At 38.7% G+C, this 20,213-nt stretch overlaps 2 protein-coding genes across 7 annotated transcripts; one reads left to right on the top strand and one right to left on the bottom strand.

The window, feature by feature from the left end:
* The first annotated feature begins 545 nt into the window (after positions 1 to 545).
* On the top strand, positions 546 to 5,987 carry CREBZF (CREB/ATF bZIP transcription factor). Of its 4 annotated transcripts, XM_057553457.1 has the most exons (4): positions 546 to 1,849; positions 2,061 to 2,138; positions 3,220 to 3,288; positions 5,044 to 5,987. In XM_057553457.1, the coding sequence occupies exons 1-2, from the start codon at positions 792 to 794 to the stop codon at positions 2,074 to 2,076; spliced, it is 1,074 nt and encodes a 357-aa protein (XP_057409440.1). In that variant the 5' UTR covers positions 546 to 791; the 3' UTR covers positions 2,077 to 2,138; positions 3,220 to 3,288; positions 5,044 to 5,987. The 4 variants fall into 4 exon arrangements, with proteins under 4 accessions (XP_057409440.1, XP_057409439.1, XP_057409441.1 ...); XM_057553456.1 differs by lacking the exon at positions 5,044 to 5,987 and having other exon boundaries at positions 3,220 to 4,585; XM_057553458.1 differs by lacking the exon at positions 5,044 to 5,987 and having other exon boundaries at positions 2,377 to 4,585.
* Positions 5,988 to 10,193: 4,206 nt separating this feature from the next.
* TMEM126A (transmembrane protein 126A) lies at positions 10,194 to 18,806 on the bottom strand. Of its 3 annotated transcripts, none has more exons than XM_007168537.2 (5): positions 18,670 to 18,806; positions 16,212 to 16,307; positions 12,388 to 12,581; positions 11,111 to 11,225; positions 10,194 to 10,470 (listed from the first exon to the last, which is right to left on the bottom strand). In XM_007168537.2, the coding sequence occupies exons 1-5, from the start codon at positions 18,711 to 18,713 to the stop codon at positions 10,278 to 10,280; spliced, it is 642 nt and encodes a 213-aa protein (XP_007168599.2). In that variant the 5' UTR covers positions 18,714 to 18,806; the 3' UTR covers positions 10,194 to 10,277. The 3 variants fall into 3 exon arrangements, with proteins under 3 accessions (XP_007168599.2, XP_007168598.2, XP_007168600.2); XM_007168536.2 differs by having other exon boundaries at positions 18,655 to 18,796; XM_007168538.2 differs by having other exon boundaries at positions 18,635 to 18,788.
* Between the last annotated feature and the right edge of the window lie 1,407 nt (positions 18,807 to 20,213).

The raw sequence follows: 20,213 nt of genomic DNA, 5'->3' as shown, positions 1-20,213 counted from the left end.
TTAATTGTTGACTTGTTGAGTCTGGGTATTGGGTACTATTGTTGAATTAGAGTGGATACTGTAATATTCTTTCACATATTCTGTATATTTGGAAATTTTTATAATAAAAACTTGGAAAAATTAAATTACATATGAATGACTTATTCACCTCTTTTTTCTTCTAGTACTCTATAAGTGTTTGAGTGAAAAGATCTTGTGATATAGCGAAAGGGGAAAGGAGCAATTCCAAGAAGAATCTGATCAGCAGTCTTAAATTCCAGGATAACTAAGATTATTCATAAATTAGGTATCTAAAGATCAATTCTGAGCGAGACTGGCTTCACTGGAGGTGGAAGCTAGAATACAGAGTATTGAGAAGTGAGAGCCGAGAGGGTAGACCACTTTTTCAATAAATCCCAGGTTTGTTGTTATTTTTGCCGCTGTTACTATGACGTCACTGGAGATCTGGAGCTCCTCCAGCTCCAGACCTTATTCGAACTCTCGCGATACTAGAGCCTGGTGGAGCGCGAAATGCGGTGGGAGGGGCTGGAACGAGATCGACTGACTTCCGGCCAGGCCGTTGTCTGGGTGGCGCGGTCGAGTCATCGTTGGGCCTCGCCGCTTCCATCTCCCTTCCCTCCCCCCCCCCGCCCCGGCGCGGGGGGTCGACCAGCCAAGTGGGGCGGGAGGCGACTCGGACCTTCCTCTTCATTTCGTTCTGGCCTGCTGCCCGGCTACCCGCTCTGGGTCCTTGGGACCCGCGAGGCCCGGTCTGAGGGGCCGGGGCCTACGTGGGCCCGCCGTCGGGCCCCATGCGGCATAGCCTGACCAAACTGCTGGCGGCCTCGGGCAGCGACTCCCCAAGCCGCAGCGAGAGCCCGGCGCCGGTCGCGACCTGCTCGCTGCCCCCGGATTTGACCCGGGCGGCAGCGGAGGACGAGGGGACGGCGGCGGCCGGGTCTCCCGGCCGCAAACAGCCGCCCGGCGACGAGGGCGAGTCGGACGCCGGGAGGGGGGGCCGCGGCGTCGTGGCCGCGCGCGCGCCCTCGCCCGAGGAGATGGAGGAGGAGGCTATCGCCAGCGTCCCCGGGGAGGAGACGGAAGACATGGACTTTCTGTCGGGCCTGGAACTGGCAGATCTGCTGGACCCCCGGCAACCAGACTGGCATCTGGAGCCCGGGCTTAACTCGCCCGGGCCTCTCTCCTCGTCCGGCGGAGGCTCGGATAGCGGCGGCCTGTGGAGAGGGGACGACGACGACGAGGCCGCGGCTGCCGAGATGCAGCGCTTTTCTGACCTGCTGCAGAGGCTGTTAAACGGCATCGGAGGCTGCAGCACCGGCAGTGACAGTGGCGGCGGCGAAAAGAGGCGGAGAAAGTCCCCGGGAGGAGGCGGCGGCAGCAGCGGCAACGACAACAACCAGGCGGCGACAAAGAGTCCCCGGAAGGCGGCGGCGGCTGCTGCCCGTCTCAACCGGCTGAAGAAGAAGGAGTACGTGATGGGGCTGGAGAGTCGAGTACGGGGTCTGGCAGCCGAGAACCAGGAGCTGCGGGCCGAGAATCGGGAGCTGGGCAAGCGCGTACAAGCACTGCAGGAGGAGAGTCGCTACCTACGGGCCGTCTTAGCCAACGAGACCGGACTGGCTCGCTTGCTGAGCCGGCTGAGCGGCGTGGGACTGCGGCTGACCACCTCGCTCTTCAGAGACTCGCCCGCCGGTGACCATGACTACGCTCTGCCCGTGGGAAAGCAGCAGCAGGACCTGCTGGAAGAGGACGACTCAGCCGGAGGAGTGTGTCTTCATGTGGACAAGGATAAGGTGTCGGTGGAGTTCTGCTCGGCGTGCGCCCGGAAGGCGTCGTCTTCTCTTAAAATGTAGGGTCAAGTAATCTGCTCTTTATCCGCGTTTACCCCTTTCAACTCCCTTACACCATGTAAAACACCTTAGTGGGACATCTTCACTGGACACATTTCAGAGGAGGAAAAAAAAGTAATATTGAATCTTTAAGTGTTTAGCTAAAAGCATGAATGTGACACTGTAACCAACTCCTAATGATAACATGTCACTATTAAATCTCTCTGACAGTTTCTTTTTTAGGTGATTTCCTTCCTGCCAGGCTCCGTTGTAGGGGTTACAGAACAGTCGTTCCCGCCTCACAACCTGGTAAGGATCCATCTCTTCACGTAACGCTCATGCTCTGCTGCTTAGTCTACTTTAATGGGCAACATCTCAATTTGTGTGTGTGTGTGTGATATATTATTTTTTTCTTTTCTTTTTTGGAAGGTGGGAGGGGAATCTAATTTGGGCCCTGTCCACCCTGGAAACAGACTTGTGCTGGTCAATATTGTATTCAAGTTGCTTCTTCTGGTTGAAATAGCTGTTAATGTGTCCCCTTGTTCAGACTTGCGTGTACCTAGCTCTTCTGTCCCCAGTGTGGACATGGCCTTGGATGACATCGGTTCCAACTGTACACTGAAAGCTGCTAATAGAGATACAGTTTGGAGAAAGTGACACAGGTGAAGTTGAATGGAAGTTCCGAGTTGTACAAGGTGCAAATTGGAATTCCAACTTTAGAGCAACTTTTCAGAGGTTGACAATAAGTACTTGGGGCATACACAGATGTGATAGTTATTTTGCGGAGATGACAGAAATCTCTTAAATATTCAAGAATGCCTTTTAGTTTTCATAGATCTAGATATACAATCTATTCAGATTAATAGATTTTTATATCTCACCATTAGAGAAGTTGGAAATTAACATGCATATCAGACTCCTGTGTTAGTTACTTAAAGGAAGAATAAGAATGGTTAATGAAATGTTTCTTTGAGGACCAGCACAGTGATTTACCCTATCACTGAGTATGAATAAATTGTTGAACACCTTTATTTTTGTTGTATTAAAATTTTAGGTTAAATTTATGTATGATTAGATATTGAAGGTTATGAAATGTGAATGAAAACGTGTAAAGTGAGGCTTCACAAAGAATCTTATTCTCCATATTTCAAGGATATTTGTCCTATTTAAAAGTAAGTTTTAAAATTAAGTGACTTAATGACACGATTGACACTTTTTCCAAAGTTGGGACATAGTCTTCCTTTGAAGTACTCTGTTATCTATTGTCCAGTTGTATAGATTGAGTCACAGTGTCTTTCAGTGTAAGAGACATTAAGAAATTCTTTGTGAAACATCACTGTTTGATAAAGTATATACGTATTTAGCATCCTTGTTTTTCTTTGTGCTAAAGTGGATACAGCTGTTGGGGCAGAAGAGACGGGACCAGCTGCTGGCCACATTTCCTGCTTTATTTTAAAAGGTAGTATAAGAAATGAGGAAAAAGAGGTAATATCAGGGCTTCTGCTTTTATTTTAAAATGTTCATAATTAAAAAGTATTTTCCAGCAGTCCAAAGATGTAAGTTATCTTACATATAAAATGTTTTATTTTGTTGTTATTTGGTTATGAAAATGGAATCTTGTTCTTGAAGAACTGTAAATGTTTTGTTGCTAGATAATACACTTTTGAGACCTAACTTGGTCTCTGGTTTCCAGTGCATTACAGCATATTTTGTAAAATCATCTACTGCACTTGAGCATGAATGGATAGTAGCCAAACTCACAACCTGGAGTGATGAACCTGCTTATACCTAAGTGCAGGAGCAAGCCCCTCACAATGCAGCTGCATGGATTTTTAGTGCCTACTGAATTATAAATATAAATATATATAAAAACCAAAAGTAGTTGGAAAAGTTATTTGAAATGACTAATTTGTGCTATCTTTATGGAATATGTTAAATGTAGCTTTTTGAAACAGAAGCCTTGAATTGAAAGTTAATTAATACTTGAACATTTTGTATATATTTCTTTGTATATAATTTTGTGCAGTACCAATGACAAAAATATGGTGTCATAATAAAACCAGGTTTGTTGATCTTTCAGTCATGGGCTCAAAGAATTTATTCATCTCTAACATGATATTAGAAAATAATGGATGAAAATAGGAAAAATGATTGTTGTTAATGCTGTGGGTCTTAAAAGGTTCTGGAAGCAGTAAGTGCGTTTTTCTAAAAATTACACCATTCCCTTGGAATATTTTCTTCCTAACGTCAATGATTTTCCTGCATTATTTGAAGTTTGGGGCTGGGGAGAAACAGTCAAAGCTTTCTGAATTGGGATGCTTTGACATTCCAAGTATAGATTTTTAGAATGTCATTTTATAAATGGCAGTTTTTGGAAATACTTGATTAAGAACTTTTGAAAATGGAGATTAGTATCGACTATTTTAAAAGCTGCTTTGTTAGGTTGCTTCTGTTTTAACTGTCTTTTCTTAGTTTCCATTTCATTCTCTTTTTTTTCTAATTTTGGTAAATTAGTGATTTTGTCATTTTTTGCATCAACGTCATGGTCTTGTTTTTACATGGTATTGCATGTATTTAGGACCTATCTAACAGGGGCTTTAAATAAATATGGTCATATTTATGTGTAAACATGTTTTACTGTAAATGTTTGGGTTTCTGAATTTACAACAGATATGTTTATTTCAGTATGTAGTAAACAATATCCTAAAGTGTCCTATTCACTACTTGTTAATTAAAAAAGTTATGATTAATATGAACCTGTTGTCTTACTATTTTTAGAAAATTGTGTTCTGAATGATTAGTAGTTGGATAAAGGAGATTTCTGGACTATAATATGGATTTAGAAATTTTCAGGTTTGGCTCTATTTACTGTAATGGATGAAAGCAATTTAGTGTTTGGGGAATCTTTTTTTTTTTAATTTTTTTTTTCCTAATTGTGCCTCTGTGGCAAAATGATACAGCAAGTACTAGAGTAAAGATGTAGCTTTTAATGTTTGTCTTCTGATGGTGACAGGAATTTATACATTAATTGAACTAACACATCATATTGACTTAATGTTTCTGCACTTCCTTGACCAAACCTAACTGAAAAGTCCACGTTTGTTAAAATGTAGTCACACCTCTGATATAATCCGACAAAAAGTGTTCGAAATATTTTAAATATTTGTGCATTTGATAATCACTAAATTAATCTCTCTCTCTTCTCTTTAAACAGCTTAGCAGTGTCTGCAAAAACGAATCTTTTCCTACAACCTGTTAACTGACTGGACTGATGGTAACAAAGTAATTGTGGGAGCCATGTCGGTCAAAAATTTGGCATCTGCTGAAAAAAATGAATGCCATTTTCAAGTTCCCAAATTACTTCTATACTGATTTCACTTTCCAGAAATGGAGATACGAAAAGATTCTCTGGAATCCTTGAAAGACTTAATAGAAATACATGAGACAAAGTTAATTTTGGAACAAAATTATACTTTTTTTGTCTTTCATGGGAGTGATACTCAGTTCTTTGCATACCTTTTAAAAATTGTAACCATTGGAGAAGAGAATGATAGTATTTCATCAAGGAATATTAGATTCTTTACATAATCAAGCGCACATTCTGTGGAATTAGATTTAGTGGAGTAGAATTACATAAACAGGCCATCAGTGATCACAGGCATATCATGAGTTTGTATTTATTTCCTGGAACATGAGAACTAATCTGCAGTACAGACAGACTTTGCTGAGTAGAATATAAAAGTTAATGTAAAGTCTTTAAAAGAGTAGTCTTTTTAAATAGATGCATTGATTTGTCTGTATATCTTTGAAAAATTGATTATGATTAAATGTGTGGGTAGTTAATTGCGATTCAGGGTAATGCCAAGATGTGTGGATTCTGAGGTTTTTGGCTTCTTGAGCTTTCTCCGAGGACTTATTAAAAATATTTTGAGGTTTCTAATGAATGGTATACTAGTTTCTACTGTTTTATATTAAAATTTCTCTAGTATGTAAGGGCTTTAGTATTCTGGATGATGGGAGTGGCTTTTTTCATGGAATGTGGTTGTTTTACTTAATTGAAACATTTTTCCAGTTCATTACAAGTGTGAAAAAACACTCAAAACTCTGGTTGTTTTATGTCATTTTTGTTGGATTATGTTAATACATTCTTTCACCTGGTCTAGACTGAGTCATTTTATCTTACTGACTCACTTGGGAAGTGTGCAGATGATAGAAGTGGGAGGGGGTAGGAGATAGGCTCTTATTTTCTTTCCAGAACGATTCATCATAATAACTATACAGTTTGGTTATTGTATGGTGATATAAAAAATTTATTAAATCCACTCAGTTTCTTGTAATGTAAGTGTATTCAGTGTCTCTGATGCCAGGCAGCAAAGAGCATTCCCAGTGGCTTATTCTTATGTGATTGATGGATGCTCCTACAGTACGAACAGTACAGCTGGTTGTATTGTAACCAAAATCAGGTAGGCATCAACACTACTTGGTGACTATAACTACTACTTTGATAGAATAGAGTGGATAATTCACTGATAATGAGTCATTACCTTTTAAAGTATGTGATTACCTAGTTCAGTATTTTGGAGGTATGCTTTTAAGCTAAACAATCTTATGACTATTTAAGGTTGAATAGGTAGTAAAATATTTTCAAGTATTTAGTTTTTTTCCCCAGGCTATCAATACAAAGTTTTGAGACCTTCCCAAATGGTTATATTTTTATATTTTACTGTACTGATTTTTGTTGAGAAACCAGGTAGTTACCATTTAAGCCAGGGATCACAAAGGGGAGGTCCTCCATTAGAAACTTGTAAAGTGTTTGTTTGGCCAGCACAGTTTTTTTTACATATTTGAACTTGAATACCTCAATACTCTCTCTGCCAGTCACTCCCTATTGTCTTATAATACCAGACTGAGCTCAGAGCTCTGACCTAGACTGCAAGTGGTCATTTACATGCAGTTTTAAAGTGCAGAAAAATTAAACTGGAGATAATTTAAATTTTATTCAGAAAGTAAATTACTTTATCATTAGCAACAAATCATGTACTATTAGAGGAAAAATATTTTTTAAAGATAAAGGTTAAAAGAAAGTTGCCCTGTTCATTGCTTTGGTTACTCATAGTGTTTTTATTCCTAGTTTTCTACCTTTCCCCAATTTGTACATTCAGGATTTCTTAGTTAGCCGTTTTCCCCACTTTTTAAAAAGAAACCAGGTCACAGTGGGCTTTCATAATTTTTTGTAGTTTTTTTTTGGCCATGCCACATGGCTTGCGGGATCTTACTTCCTGAACCAGGGAGTGAACCCGGGCCCTTTGCAGTGAAAGTGTGGAGTCCTAACCACTGGACTGCCAGGGAATTCCCAATTTTTTGTAGTTTTGTTGACCCAAAATTTGTTGAAATTCATCTTTTGCTCAATTTTCAGTTAATCTAATTTAAAAATCTAGTCACTTGGTGTTTTGAACATTCGTGTAGCTGTTAATATGTACGGATTTGAATTTTATTGGTGGCCCAACTTCCTTTAAAATGTGCCATCAAATTCTGTATGTTTCCTTTTTACCCACTGAGGTCAAATCCCTCTGGCTTCTAATGTACCATAGTTTGGGGTTTACAAGTTAACATCTTAATTTAAGTATAGTATAACATGAACCTTTATTTATTTATTTATTTATTTATTCATTCATTCATTCATTCATTCATTCATGGCTGTGTTGGGTCTTCGGTTCGTGCGAGGGCTTTCTCTAGTTGCGGCAAGCGGGGGCCACTCTTCATCGCGTTGCGGGGACTGCTCTTCATCGCGGTGCGCGGGCCTTTCACTATCGCGGCCCCTCCCGTTGCGGGGCACAGGCTCCAGACGCGCAGGCTCAGTAGTTGTGGCTCACGGGCCCAGCTGCTCCGTGGCATGTGGGATCTTCCCAGACCAGGGCTCGAACCCGTGTCCCCTGCATTAGCAGGCAGATTCTCAACCACTGCGCCACCAGGGAAGCCTGAACCTTCTTTTTTAAAGCCAAATAACTACACAGAATAAATTTTGAAAGACAGGTTTAAATAGTTTGTTTACTGTGACAGAATTGAAATAAACTATTTTCCTGACTGAGGCAGTGTTCTTTAGGTCTTAGCTAAAAATGACTGTTTCCTTAAATTGTAATGCAGATCACAGCAGGTTCACACAAATTTGCCCCCTGACCAAAAATTTTGGTAAAGTAGATTTGTAGCAACAGGTTTAAAGTAACATGTTCTTTGGCTTATGTTGCCCATTTCTACTAACTGGGAAGATGATTTAAGAAAAATATGGTAGAGGACAGATGTTAGAAATCGTTTTTGGTTGCAGAAACCATTGTAAATTTTTGTATGTTTATAGATGGTGGTATGCTAGGGAGTAAGTACTGTGGGAGTGTTTAAGGATAAGTAAGGAAACAATTTGCGCTAAATTATCCATTTAGTAATATCAGTGGGTTTTGAATTATCTAAGTTCATTACACCATTGTTTTTAAAGGAGTCTAATTCAGTAATTTGGGTTTCTTATTTTTGAAGTCAGGAATTTTAATTCTTTTTTTTTTTACTGTGATAAGTAGAACTCTAAATAAAAATGACAGCACACACATAAAATGTATAATTTTGGGTCAGACAACTTTATTGTGGTATTTTAGCTTATAAAATAAAGTTTTTTGGGTTTTTTTTTGCCTTTTTTATATGTTTTTCCTAGTTGTAAAGGTAAAGCATATTCATTTCAGAAAGCTGGGATTATCCAGAAAGGAATCAGAATGAAAAGAAAAATCAGCCTTAATTTTATAACCCAGAGAATATCCACAGTAAAATACAGATTCTTTTGTCTGATAATTGGGATCATTTTTTTTTATCAAACATAGTTTGATAGGGAATTTTTTTTTATAATCTGTTTCTATTTGGTTTTGACTTGGTGTTTTTTTGTTTTTTTTTTGACCTCATCACGTGCCTTGCGTGATCCTAGTTCCCCGACCAGGGATTGAACCTGCGCCCTCAACAGTGAAAGTGTGGAGTCCTAACCACTGGACTGCCAGGGAATTCCCTTGTATTTTATTAACTGAATTTTAAATCTTTGCCTGCACTGCTTTCTTTAAGGGACACTGAAAGCCTGTCCCACTCTCAGAGCTGCCTTTTTTAGGTGACAGGCTAAATCCTTTCATATAATTATCAGTAGCATAAGATTATTTAACAGATATATCACTATATTTGAAAAGAATAGTTAAGATGCTTGTGAATGTGGTCTTGGATGACACAAATATTGTTCGGTATGACTGGCTTATTTCATAAGAAAGTGTTGGTCTAGCTCTGCATTGTGTAATACTGAGGCTATTATCCACATGTGGCTAAACAATTTAAATTAATTAAAAGATTCAGTTATTCAGGTGCACTAGTCAAATTTTGGGTGCTCAGTAGCCACATATGGCTAGTGCTAACATATTATCAGTCATATATAAAATATTTCCTCCTCATCACAAAGTTTTGTTGGCCAGTGCTGATTTAGATGCTGTTACATGAGAAAATGGTTTCAAGAACTGAGATGAAAACTTTTAGGACGGGAAACACAATAGATCATTTCAAAAATTTAAATGATCTATCTTAGGAATTGAGGAATAGACCTAGGATATTTCAAAAAACAAAACCAGAAACAATAGGAAGAATATGGCTACCTCAGATTTGAGTGCCTGATGACAGGTGCTACGTTAAAGTCAACTTACATATATGATACCAATCTTGAGTGAGGTTACTGATGAGGAAACTGAGGGCCAGAGAGATCAGTTAACTTGCTTAGCATCATCATACAGCCAAAAAAAATGGCTCAGGTCTATGTGCTTCTAAAGAACTATACCACACTAGATGAAAGCTTCGAAGATGATAGAATTTGCCTTAATCTTATAAGAGTATAGCTTTCCAATGATACAAATAAGATGACTTTTGAAGTAGGTAACTATCATTAGGACAGCTCAAGCTGAGCCTGAATAATCATCTCTGAAGAATACTGGGAATTGATCCCTCTGTGAGGAATGTTTTTAAATATGTTCTAAGATTCTATGAAAGAATAATACCTATGGAAACAGTGAATTGAGAAAATGAAGTGTAACGTTTCTGTAGTGTATTGATACTCCCTGCCCTGGCCCCTGCCATTTTCATTCCTGTTTGGATTCTTTATGAGGTTTTCAGTGAAAACTGCTGTGTGGTTTTTTTCCCTGTGTTACAGACCAAACTGCCTAATGTAAAGGAGTGTAGAGCAAGCAATGTGGGAGAGACGGTATTGGGAACACTAGAGAAGTAGGCTCTTGTCTAAGTGGGTAGTGTTGAATAATTTAAGTATTCAGCCTTTTGTTGTAGATCCCAGAATTGTACCTCATGTGATAAATTACAATTCTTATTTATTCATACTTAGATGTAGGTTATTTTTACAGTTTTATTTTTGTGTACAGATTTGCTTAACCATCACTGAATTTCTAGGTCAGGTTCAGGTAACTGAAGAGCCTTTATAAGTAGTTTATATTGTCTAGACCCAAGGTATGCTGCAAACCCAGTCTGGAGCAAAATGGGAAATAACATCTTTCTAAAGACAGGCTTAGAAATCCTAATCCAGTAATTTAAGATGTTTCCTTTCTCGGGTAGCAGGGCTGAGTTATACCTGTAAGAAAACATTGAGACAGTTCACTAGAAAAGACAGTTGCATCAAGTGGCAAATCTATGTACAATACATATTAATTCCAGAAGTCTTAAAACTAGCTTAGGTAAAGACTGAGGTAATGCTATTCTCTTCAATGTCTACTAGTCATAAAAACTGTCCTTTTGTTTTCTTTTGTCCTTTTCTCCGTTTCACCTCTGGAAGCTCATATAGTATAGATTGCTTGGTACAAGAGTTCATCAGAGAATAACTGAATTATTTTGGCTTATAGCGAGACATTTTCTGATGGAATTTTCTTTTAGAGGAAGTACTCAGACCCTAAGAACATTATGCATATAATGTAGCTTTCATGCTAGTCACAGTACTTTTTGCAGCTTTGTAGCTAGCATTCCATATATAAAGTTAAGAACCTGAACGACACACCCAAGAGGTAGTGTGATAAATTTCTAGAAGTGTTTTCAAATTCTTGAGAAGTATTCTTTGATTACCCAGAAAAAACAAGTCTTGTTAACTCTTTCAAGTCAAACAGGTAACATTGCCTTAAAAATAGAAAATGTACTTGCTCTTTTAAAGTTTGCATTTTCTAGGCAATCATTTATATATATTATTAGAGTTTTTCGATAATTATGGAAAACAATCCTACCTGGCTGCTAGGCCACCATTCACAGGGATAGCCAAGAAAACAGGGTACAGGCCACCAAAAACAAGACCAACCAGTCCACCTCGTGTTATCGTACAGGTTTCACAATGTAAATCACCTAGGAAATAAATTAGTTCTGCAATTGGATAGTCAAGCAAACATTTAAAGAATGCAAGGTCCCCTTATATGCATCACAGGTACTCAATTTTCAGGCAGTAATACAGCAAATGCATTTCTACAAGGCATGTTAAAAGGTATAATTACACATATGGATAATCTAAAACAGCCAGGAATAACTGATAAAACCATCTTAGGAAAAATTCCCTAATTTGTTTTGAACTTGAATATAATAATCTCAGTGTGCACTGCTTCTAGCTTTTTGCGCATGTATTAGCAAACCTGAGCTAATATTTTTGTCTTTAAGAAACTTTTAAACCCATGGGAAATTTAACAATTTGATTTATCTTACTATTTTACATTATACAGTGTGATTTTATTTTTATAAAATTGTTTATTCATTTCCAGATTAGTATAAGGTATTAAAAATAGAAAGCTAAGCTAAGCTATGTTTTCACTCATTCTGTTCAGCTTATTCTGCAGTAGGTTTCCCTGCACATAAAAATTCTTTCCACACTGATCTTGGGGATTCAAGCAAATACTCATCTAATTTAAACAAATCTGAAGTAGCACTTAAGAGAATTTAAATGGACTGCCTCCCTACTACCACCTATGGTAATAATTTTTTAAAAATTATTAATCAGAAATTCTTTCATGATTTAGCTATACTTGGAGTACTCAGCAAATATGGTGAACTGTCCAAAGGAAATCAGGTCTCCATGTATTTGATAACTATTGCACATATACAGATTTAGTGCTTTAGAGATTTAGTGATTTTTACGGGAACAAGATAAAGTCTTGTTCCCATAAAAAATTTTTCCCCCTTAAGAAAATTGTATAATTTTTTAAAAATTAAGGCAGTCAGCATTTAAGAAAAAAATAAAGTTTCCAGATATTTCTTACTAAACACTGTGGGAGAGATAAGTTAGATAAAGGAAAGTATTTAGAATTACTGTGTATATATTTTACTTGTTTGGTAGACCATGCTAATCTGAAATAATTGCTGCTTTACATAGAGAGGCTAGCAAGGTTCAGTCTTATCCAAGCAGTGACTATATTACAGCATATAGCCAATTGCTACGATTATTTAAGGATTAATGTAAGGTGTAAATAATGTACATATACCAAAGCAAACTTGCTGGTGACAGTGAAACAGAATTTACCTGTATTCAAAGGTAAACTTACAAAACCTTTGTAAGATACGTGTGCCGTCAAAAATGGGATCACTGCCATTGGTAAGCCAGCAGCTACACGAGCCTGTGTCACATGTAGGATGCGTCGAAAGAGACTATTTGCTATTAGGCCACAGAGAGCAGCATTAAGTCCAATATATGTTGATCCATTTTCAAGCAGATTCCTGAGTCGGTGAGAAAAAACAGTAACTTTTTGGCTGTACTGTGTGTGTAAGCTCTCCAACAATTCTGGCATATGTTACAGAACTTAGCAGGACTTTAGGATTAACAGGATCCAACATTTATATCTTATAGCTCCATAAAACAAAAACCTTTTAAAATCATTATGTTTTACATATAGATTTTTATTCTAAAAGGCTTTGAATCTGGTCAACACTTTAAGGATACAGTGATACATTTAGTTTTGCTAAATGTATTGTGGGATTTTGCAAAGAATATTGGTATGGAAATTCCACCCCCCCCCCCACCACCAAGTATATAGCAGGGAAGAGCTTCTGAAGAGTCTGACTTGGATGCCTCTGTAGGCTCCCACGATACCCAATACTTCTGTAGTAAAACACATTATAAGGTGGTACTAGCTTATCACAGATTTACCTGTCAGCCTTCCCAACTAGTCTGTAAACAACTTGAAGACAGTGGATACAAAGATATAAATATCTTGGTTTCAACAGCACCTGGTACACAGAAGGCATTCAATAAGGTGAAATTGATGTTTCCTTTTACTCTTCCTTGAAGCATTAGAGTCAGGATTCGGGGGGTGGAGCAGTACTAACATTTAAGGGATACTCTATGCTAGGTACTTTATAAGAACTCATTGAAATAAATTGATGTTTTGGGATAGTAAGTGGTAGAACTGGTTTTTAAGGAAGGCATGTATGAGATTTAAAATGCATGTTCTATGCATTCTTTAGTTTTGGGGAAAAAAACTAAAACTGCTGAATATTTAAAGTATCCAAAGCCTTCAGCCTATCACTTCTTTACCATCTGCTTTGCTTCCTATAACACAGGTGTCAACCTCTTTATTTTCTCATTACTTTTTTTTTTTTTTTTTAATTTTATTTATGGCTGTGTTGGGTCTTCATTTCTGTGCGAGGGCTTTCTCCAGTTGTGGCAAGCGGGGGCCACTCTTCATCACGGTGCGCGGGCCTCATTATCGCGGCCTCTCTTGTTGTGGAGCACAGGCTCCAGAGGCGCAGGCTCAGTAATTGTGGCTCACGGACCTAGTTGCTCCGCGGCATGTGGGATCCTCCCAGACCAGGGCTCGAACCCGTGTCCCCTGCATTGACAGGCAGACCCTCAACCACTGCGCCACCAGGGAAGCCCTCTCATTACTCTTAATTAGCCAAACTAGTCACACACAATATCCCCTCTAACTTCTATGGTTAACACTCAACTTAAGACAGGTTTTCTAGGAATTCCTAATTGAGCTTTCTACATTGTGTAAGGTACTACTTTTCTTACCTGTCACTTTGCAATCACAGTGGTACTTGTCATTCAATCATTGAGCACTTATTGCATGCAGCAGACTTGGTGATGAAGGCACAAAAAATTATCTTCAGTGTTTTCATAGTTTATTATTGGAGAATGAAAGATACGTAAACTTGATATATTGGATTGGCCAAAAAGTTCGTTCGGATTTTTCCACGAAAAACTCAAACGAACATTTTGGTCAACCCAATATAACAAAAGTGTATTAAAATGGTGATGTTAGTACAAGGGAGGCAGTTTAGAAACTTAGGGTACATAAGACAATATTTAAATTGTGATGAGGGCCTAGAGAGCTACCAAACAACAAAACACATGAATGTGAAAAGACCTGTGTATTCTTGTGGGAGCTGAGGGAATGGGAAACTTGAGCACTTCCTCTAAAATATTTTTATTTTATTTTCGTAACAATACTGTGAAATATGTATTATCTTCATTTTTAGTCATAGGAACAAATGCTCAGGTAAATAATTTGCCCATATATATTATATATTATAATTATTACAAATATATACATTGTAATATGTTGATATATTAATGTTAAATATTATTATAATTAAGTACCTAAATATAACAAGGAGTGTAACTGGAATCTGAATAGCAACGTTTGCTGTCTCCCAACCAGATTTTAATTTCCTGTGGCTTAAAGTCACATTGTTTAGTTAATATAATAATTCAATACAAAATTGTTATTATCTAGCAGCCCCATTGCCAGTCAGTGTTCCCAAAAAGTGCCTATACAATTAGAAACGTGAACTCAAGATTTTTTGGCAAGATAATACCCATAAAATAACTAGATACATGAACTAACACATGAAATATAAGACCAGAAATAACAAGAGGCAATGAAATAGATGGCACATGAAATTATTTTGTAGATAGTGAAGTGTATGAAACTAAAAAGAACTTTTCAAATAACTATTAAACATATCTAAATTGGTAATGCAAGAAATGAGGATTCAAACTTAGGAGAACTAGGATAGATAAAATAGAAGCAGAGGAAAAATAGCGAACAAAGCAAAGATGAGATGCTGTCATCTGCCCTGTTTACGTGCCACTGTTCGAAAGCAGTTTATTCCAAATTAAAGCTTACTTTGCAGTTCCAGATTACTTCCCCATTGATTATTATTTCTAATTTGGTGAAAGTCCCAGTAACACAGCCTGCTTGCTTCTCTTCAAGACTGTCACATCTCTATTCTTCCTGGCTTTCCCTACCTTACTGGCCTGGAAACATGGGCACATGTCTTTTACTTGCTTAAAATGTTTCTGTTTACCTCTGGAAAACAATAACAAAACGATGTACAGTGTGTGTGTGTGGTGGGGGGAGAGGGAGGTTGGATATACATCTTATTACTACCCTTGGTTTATGGGTTCTCCCTTGTTGAGCTGGTGTCAGCAAGATTGGAATTTGTGCAAGATAGTAAGATTATACTTCCGAAATGTATTTCAAATCCATTCTTTTTTCACTTCAACTGCCACCACCACTCACCAGGATTACTATGCCAGTTTTCCTACTGGTCTTCTTCCTTTTCTCACCTACCTTAAATCTACTTTCCAAAAAGCAACTGTAATGTTCTTTAGAAATGTTAGCTGGATCATTCCCTGCTTAAAACAACTCCTGTTCCTTCAATCTTATGCCCACTTCCCTTGTACTTCAGTAACACTGGTTCCTCAAATATGACAAACTCGTTGCTGTCCTGTGGCCTAGGCATATGCCATTCCTTCCTCCTCTCCAGGCTGACTCTTCTTCATCCTTTTTGGTCTCAGATTTTCAGTTGAAATGGAATGTTAGGCTGCCTGAAGAACATGTTGTGGGAGAGTACTGGAGTTCACTCAGCATTGTCTTCAAAGATCAGTATGTTTCCTATATAAATTTAATAATATCTTAAAGATCTTTTAGCCATGATCCCATTTCTCTGACATTCCTTGTCTAGCTATGTGTGTTACATGGTACTCTCTTAGACTGTTAAGTGTAGTGATAGAAATGAATTGAGAAAGAAGACAGTTTAAAACCTATTTTAAAGGTTTGTTATTTAAATTAGTCCATAAATATATACATCTGCCTATACTCTAAGCCAAATGGAAAAACTGGGAGAACTATCAGATGTCCAAAGAAATGAATTTTAGCCTTGACTTAAAGGAAAATGGCTAATCTCTCTGAACCTTGGTTTTCTCATCAATGTAAGAAAAAAAAATCTCAATTTCCTTCTGACATTCTATGTTTGTTTATATTCAAACCGAATAAATTTGAGATGAATCAATGATGAAAATCCACCTGATAAAAGAATTTTTTAATTAAGGGATCTTACCTTTCTGCTTCTGGAAGTTGGTTAATTTTTCTGGTTATGATTTCAATTAAGTTCTTCTTGACAGTACCATCTGGTTTATGATTTTCCATCTTGAGCCTTAAATTAAAATGTCATTTTTCAATAATGTGTATCTATAGAAAAACAGCAAAAGGGCTTATAAAAAGCCTTTGGAAGACCATAAATATTTAATTTTAAAAAGTAGCCATAGCATTATTTCATAATCTGAAAAATTAATGCATTAGACATCCCCCCCAAAACCCCCACAATTCTATGAAATAGAAACCAGAACATGGAAGACAACACATAAAGCTTATAGGAAATACAGAATATCTTTGTAACCCTTAAAAATATTGTAAATTTGCTAACGGCACTAACCATAAAACACATAAAGCTAATATTAAACTAATATTAACCAATTAAAATGAACTTGTGTTCATTTACAGATACCATAAAGATAAGCCAGTTGGGGATTGGGGAGAAAGGGTTTGCAATATAACTGACAAAGGAGTAGTTGGTACCCAGAATATGTAAAGTATTGAATAGTACAAATCAATAAGAAAAAGGCAACCAACCCAATAGAAAAACTGACAAAAGGTTTGAACAGGCACTTCACAAAGAGGAAAGTCAAACACAATAAATATGAAAATATGCTTAACCACTATAATCAGGAAAATAGAAATTAACTTTCAATTACTGGCAAGAATGTGGGGTAACTGAAACTCATGTGCTGCTGGCGGAAGCATAGGTACAACCACTTTGGAAAAGAATTTGGTACTTAATAAGTAGAAGACACATACACCCAGCAATTTCACATCTAGGTATACCCTAGAGCAGAGGTCAGCAAACTTCTCTAAAGGGCCAGATGGTAAATATCTTAGGCTTTGTGGGTCACATAATGGTCTTTTGTTGAATACTTAAAAAAAAAAAAACTTAAAAAATATCAAGGGCTTCCCTGGTGGCGCAGTGGTTGAGAATCTGCCTGCTAATGCAGGAGACACGGGTTCGAGCCCTGGTCTGGGAGGATCCCACATGCCGCGGAGCGGCTGGGCCCGTGAGCCACGGCTGCTGAGCCTGCGCTTCTGGAGCCTGTGCCCCGCGACGGGAGGGGCCGCGATAGTGAAAGGCCCGCGCACCGCGATGAAGAGCGGTCCCCGCACCGCGATGAAGAGTGGCCCCCACTTGCCGCAACTGGAGAAAGCCCTCGCACGAACCAAAGACCCAGCACAGCCAAAAATAAATAAAAAAAAAAAAAAAAAAAAAATCAAAATCATTTTGGCTGGCCGTAAAGAAACAAGCGATAGGCTTCGTCTGGCCCACTACCTGCCACGTCTGGCAGGTAGTTTGTTGATCTCTGCGCTAGCTGAGGTGAATAAAAGATTAAGGGAATGGGTGAATGATGAATTTTAGCCTGAAGATTTAGCTCATTAAATAAGATTTCAGGGTAGCAGAGTTAAGAAAAGCAAAAAGTTCAGAAAGAACAGACAACATGACTCTGAAATTTAATTTTATTGGTTCACTATTCATTTGCTACAAGATTAATTTATAACACTAATTTAACAAATATTTACTGGGTAGCCATTAGATGGCTTGGAAAATGTTCAGTACACTGAATTTCATATCCCTAAACTTAAAGTCAACATAAGTAGTACAATGCAGGCTTAGAAGTTTACGTCTGGGTTTCCCAGACTCAAACTTTTTGAGGGCCTTGGTTACAATAACGTAAGATCTGTGCCCTACAGGAACTTTGAATAATTTTATGTTGGGGGGTTGGGGGGTGTGGTGGAGAGAGAGAGAAAAACAATCAAATTCAGTATATATAAAGTGTACAGTGTATATGTCTGAAATGCTGTTACATCAGAAAGTCCAGCCTAATGCTATCACTAGTTTTCTGTTCTATGCTCTGCATATTGGTGAGGTTCCTGGTTCTGTGAACTAGCCATTTCTAAGGTGTCGCTATTAAAAGTCACCCTTAATTCGGTAAAAGTTCTGATCTGGCAGCCCGCAGTAGGCCATTGTATCCCGGTTATTAATAATAAATCCCTATCAAAGACAATGCCACGTTTAAATATTACAAACATTTCAAAAGGCTTTTGCATTAGCTATCTCACATCACTCAAGATAACTCCCGAGATGGACAAATGAGGAAAGTGGGGCCTCTGAAAATGAAATTAGGCCAAGGTCACCCTGTAAATTGGCAGTAATCCGGGGATTAAATTCAAGCAGGATTTTTTTTTTTTTTTTTTTTTTTTTGCCCCCTATAGGCTTAATTTAAATATAAGATCTTTTTTCTAGGGTGGAAAGTGTAGGGCGGTCGGTGCGGTAGAACCGACTCGCCTCCTCCTCTTGCGACTCAGTCCCGGGATCTCATTCCCACGCTGCGGTTGAACAGCATGTCACCACGCTGTGCTTCTCTTGATACTCGCCTTTTACTGCACCCCTTTACCCGGAATGCCGGTACCTTACGCTCTCCTCCCAGCGGTCGCTGCCTCCTCCGGTCTCCATCCGCCACGCGAGTGCTCACTCCAACCTTCGCTCAAGTCGCCCGGGCGCAGCCATCTTGGCTGACACGTGACACGGCCCGAGGCGGGCACTGGGTCGCGGCCGGGCCGCTGATTGGGCTTCCAGGATCGAGGTTGCGCTCAAGGACCTTACGGCAGTGGGAGGTGCTGTGCCTCGCAGCAATGAGGTTCGGAGACCGAGGAGGGTACTGGTTACAACCTACCCACGCCTCAGGATAGAGACTGCAGAAATTGTGAAATTTCCGGATGAAAGTTGAGTGATCTTAAACCTGCCCCATTCGTTGAAAATCTACCTTAGGTATGTTACTTAAAACTTCCTGGCCAATACATTATACTTCGTGTATTGACCTGGGATATATAAAAACTGCACAACCCTTGGCAAACGAGATAGGTACTCAGTTAAAAAGAAGTCGAAAAGTACCTGAGATTTCTTTGCTCCATCGATATTCTATTCTCCCTTGGACCTTGAGCTCCTTGTGCCATGTTACGATTTGGTTGATTGTGCCACCATAATCTGAGCACCTCAAGAGCAAGCAGGAGCTTGTTTTTTTCTGAGGATCTGTGGGCCCCTGTAGAGTATTGCTTATAAAAGGAGGATTAGGTGAATGAGACGAAAGAAAAACTGCAAAGAGAGCAAAGGAGTCTTGTGGCTCCAACAGTCAGGACAATTGAGAATCAAAGTCTTGGACCAAACCTCTGAAGACCTCTGTTTCAGGTCTCCCCTTCGCAGCCTCTTTCCTCACTTATAAAGCAGGAGGGGAAACAGTCTCACTGATTATTTTGTAAAGTTGTGAGGATCCTATAAAAGCTCTTACCAAGGTTGCTTGGAAAATCATGGAGCTTTATCTAGGGAGAAAGTGGTATTCAAGATAAAGGGGGAACACTTCATAGAAGAGGTGAGCAGGAGAAGACTCCGCTACCCCCACTCCTTCACTGAGAGAGATTTATCTGATGTCAAAATCGTGGCTTGTCAACGAACCAGAAAATAAAAACAGATCCTCATATTCTGAGGTGGAAAGTCAGTGTACGTCCCAATCGGAAAGTTTCCGAGGTAAATGAGGAGAAAGTTTGGGAAAACCAGCTTTTTCGAGTCTAACGTGTGTGTGTGTGTGTGTGTGTGTGTGTGTGTGTGTGTGTGTGTGTGAATATCTTTTCCCCCCAACACTCCATTTTATACTCTTATTCCAATTTAATTTTAAATGGTTTGAAGCTAATTTTGAAGTTAATAAATGTGCATGCTGTATAGTGTCTGTAGCATGCCATTCTGGAGTAATAAAGACACTTTTGTACGTTGAGATTTTATAAAAAATCAGTTCTTTTGAAATGTCAAATTTCATCTCAAATTTATTGGCTTAAATTGCTCATAACTTTCCTTTATTATTCTTTAAAATCTGCAGAATCTGTAGTGAGGCAACATCTCTCTTTCTTGTTATTGGTCATCTGTGTCTTCTCTTTTTTATGTCTTATCAATCTGGCTAATGGT

This window comes from Balaenoptera acutorostrata, chromosome 9 (assembly GCF_949987535.1).
Source record: "Balaenoptera acutorostrata chromosome 9, mBalAcu1.1, whole genome shotgun sequence".
In the NCBI taxonomy this organism is placed as follows: Eukaryota; Metazoa; Chordata; class Mammalia; order Artiodactyla; family Balaenopteridae; genus Balaenoptera; species Balaenoptera acutorostrata.
The sequence above is the reverse complement of the archived record's forward strand: the minus strand, read 5'-3'. Positions and strand labels throughout refer to the sequence as shown.

Coding starts and splice junctions, on each gene's coding strand:
- CREBZF (XM_057553457.1), top strand. CDS start 792: ATGCGGCATAGCCTGACCAAACTGCTGGCGGCCTCGGGCAGCGACTCC.
- TMEM126A (XM_007168536.2), bottom strand. CDS start 18,713: ATGGAGACCGGAGGAGGCAGCGACCGCTGGGAGGAGAGCGTAAGGTAC. Junction 16,308..18,654: donor GTAAGGTACCGGCATTCCGG/GTAAAGGGGTGC, acceptor TTTTAATTTAAG/GCTCAAGATGGAAAATCATA. Junction 10,471..11,110: donor AATGGTGGCCTAGCAGCCAG/GTAGGATTGTTT, acceptor GTTTTCTTACAG/GTATAACTCAGCCCTGCTAC.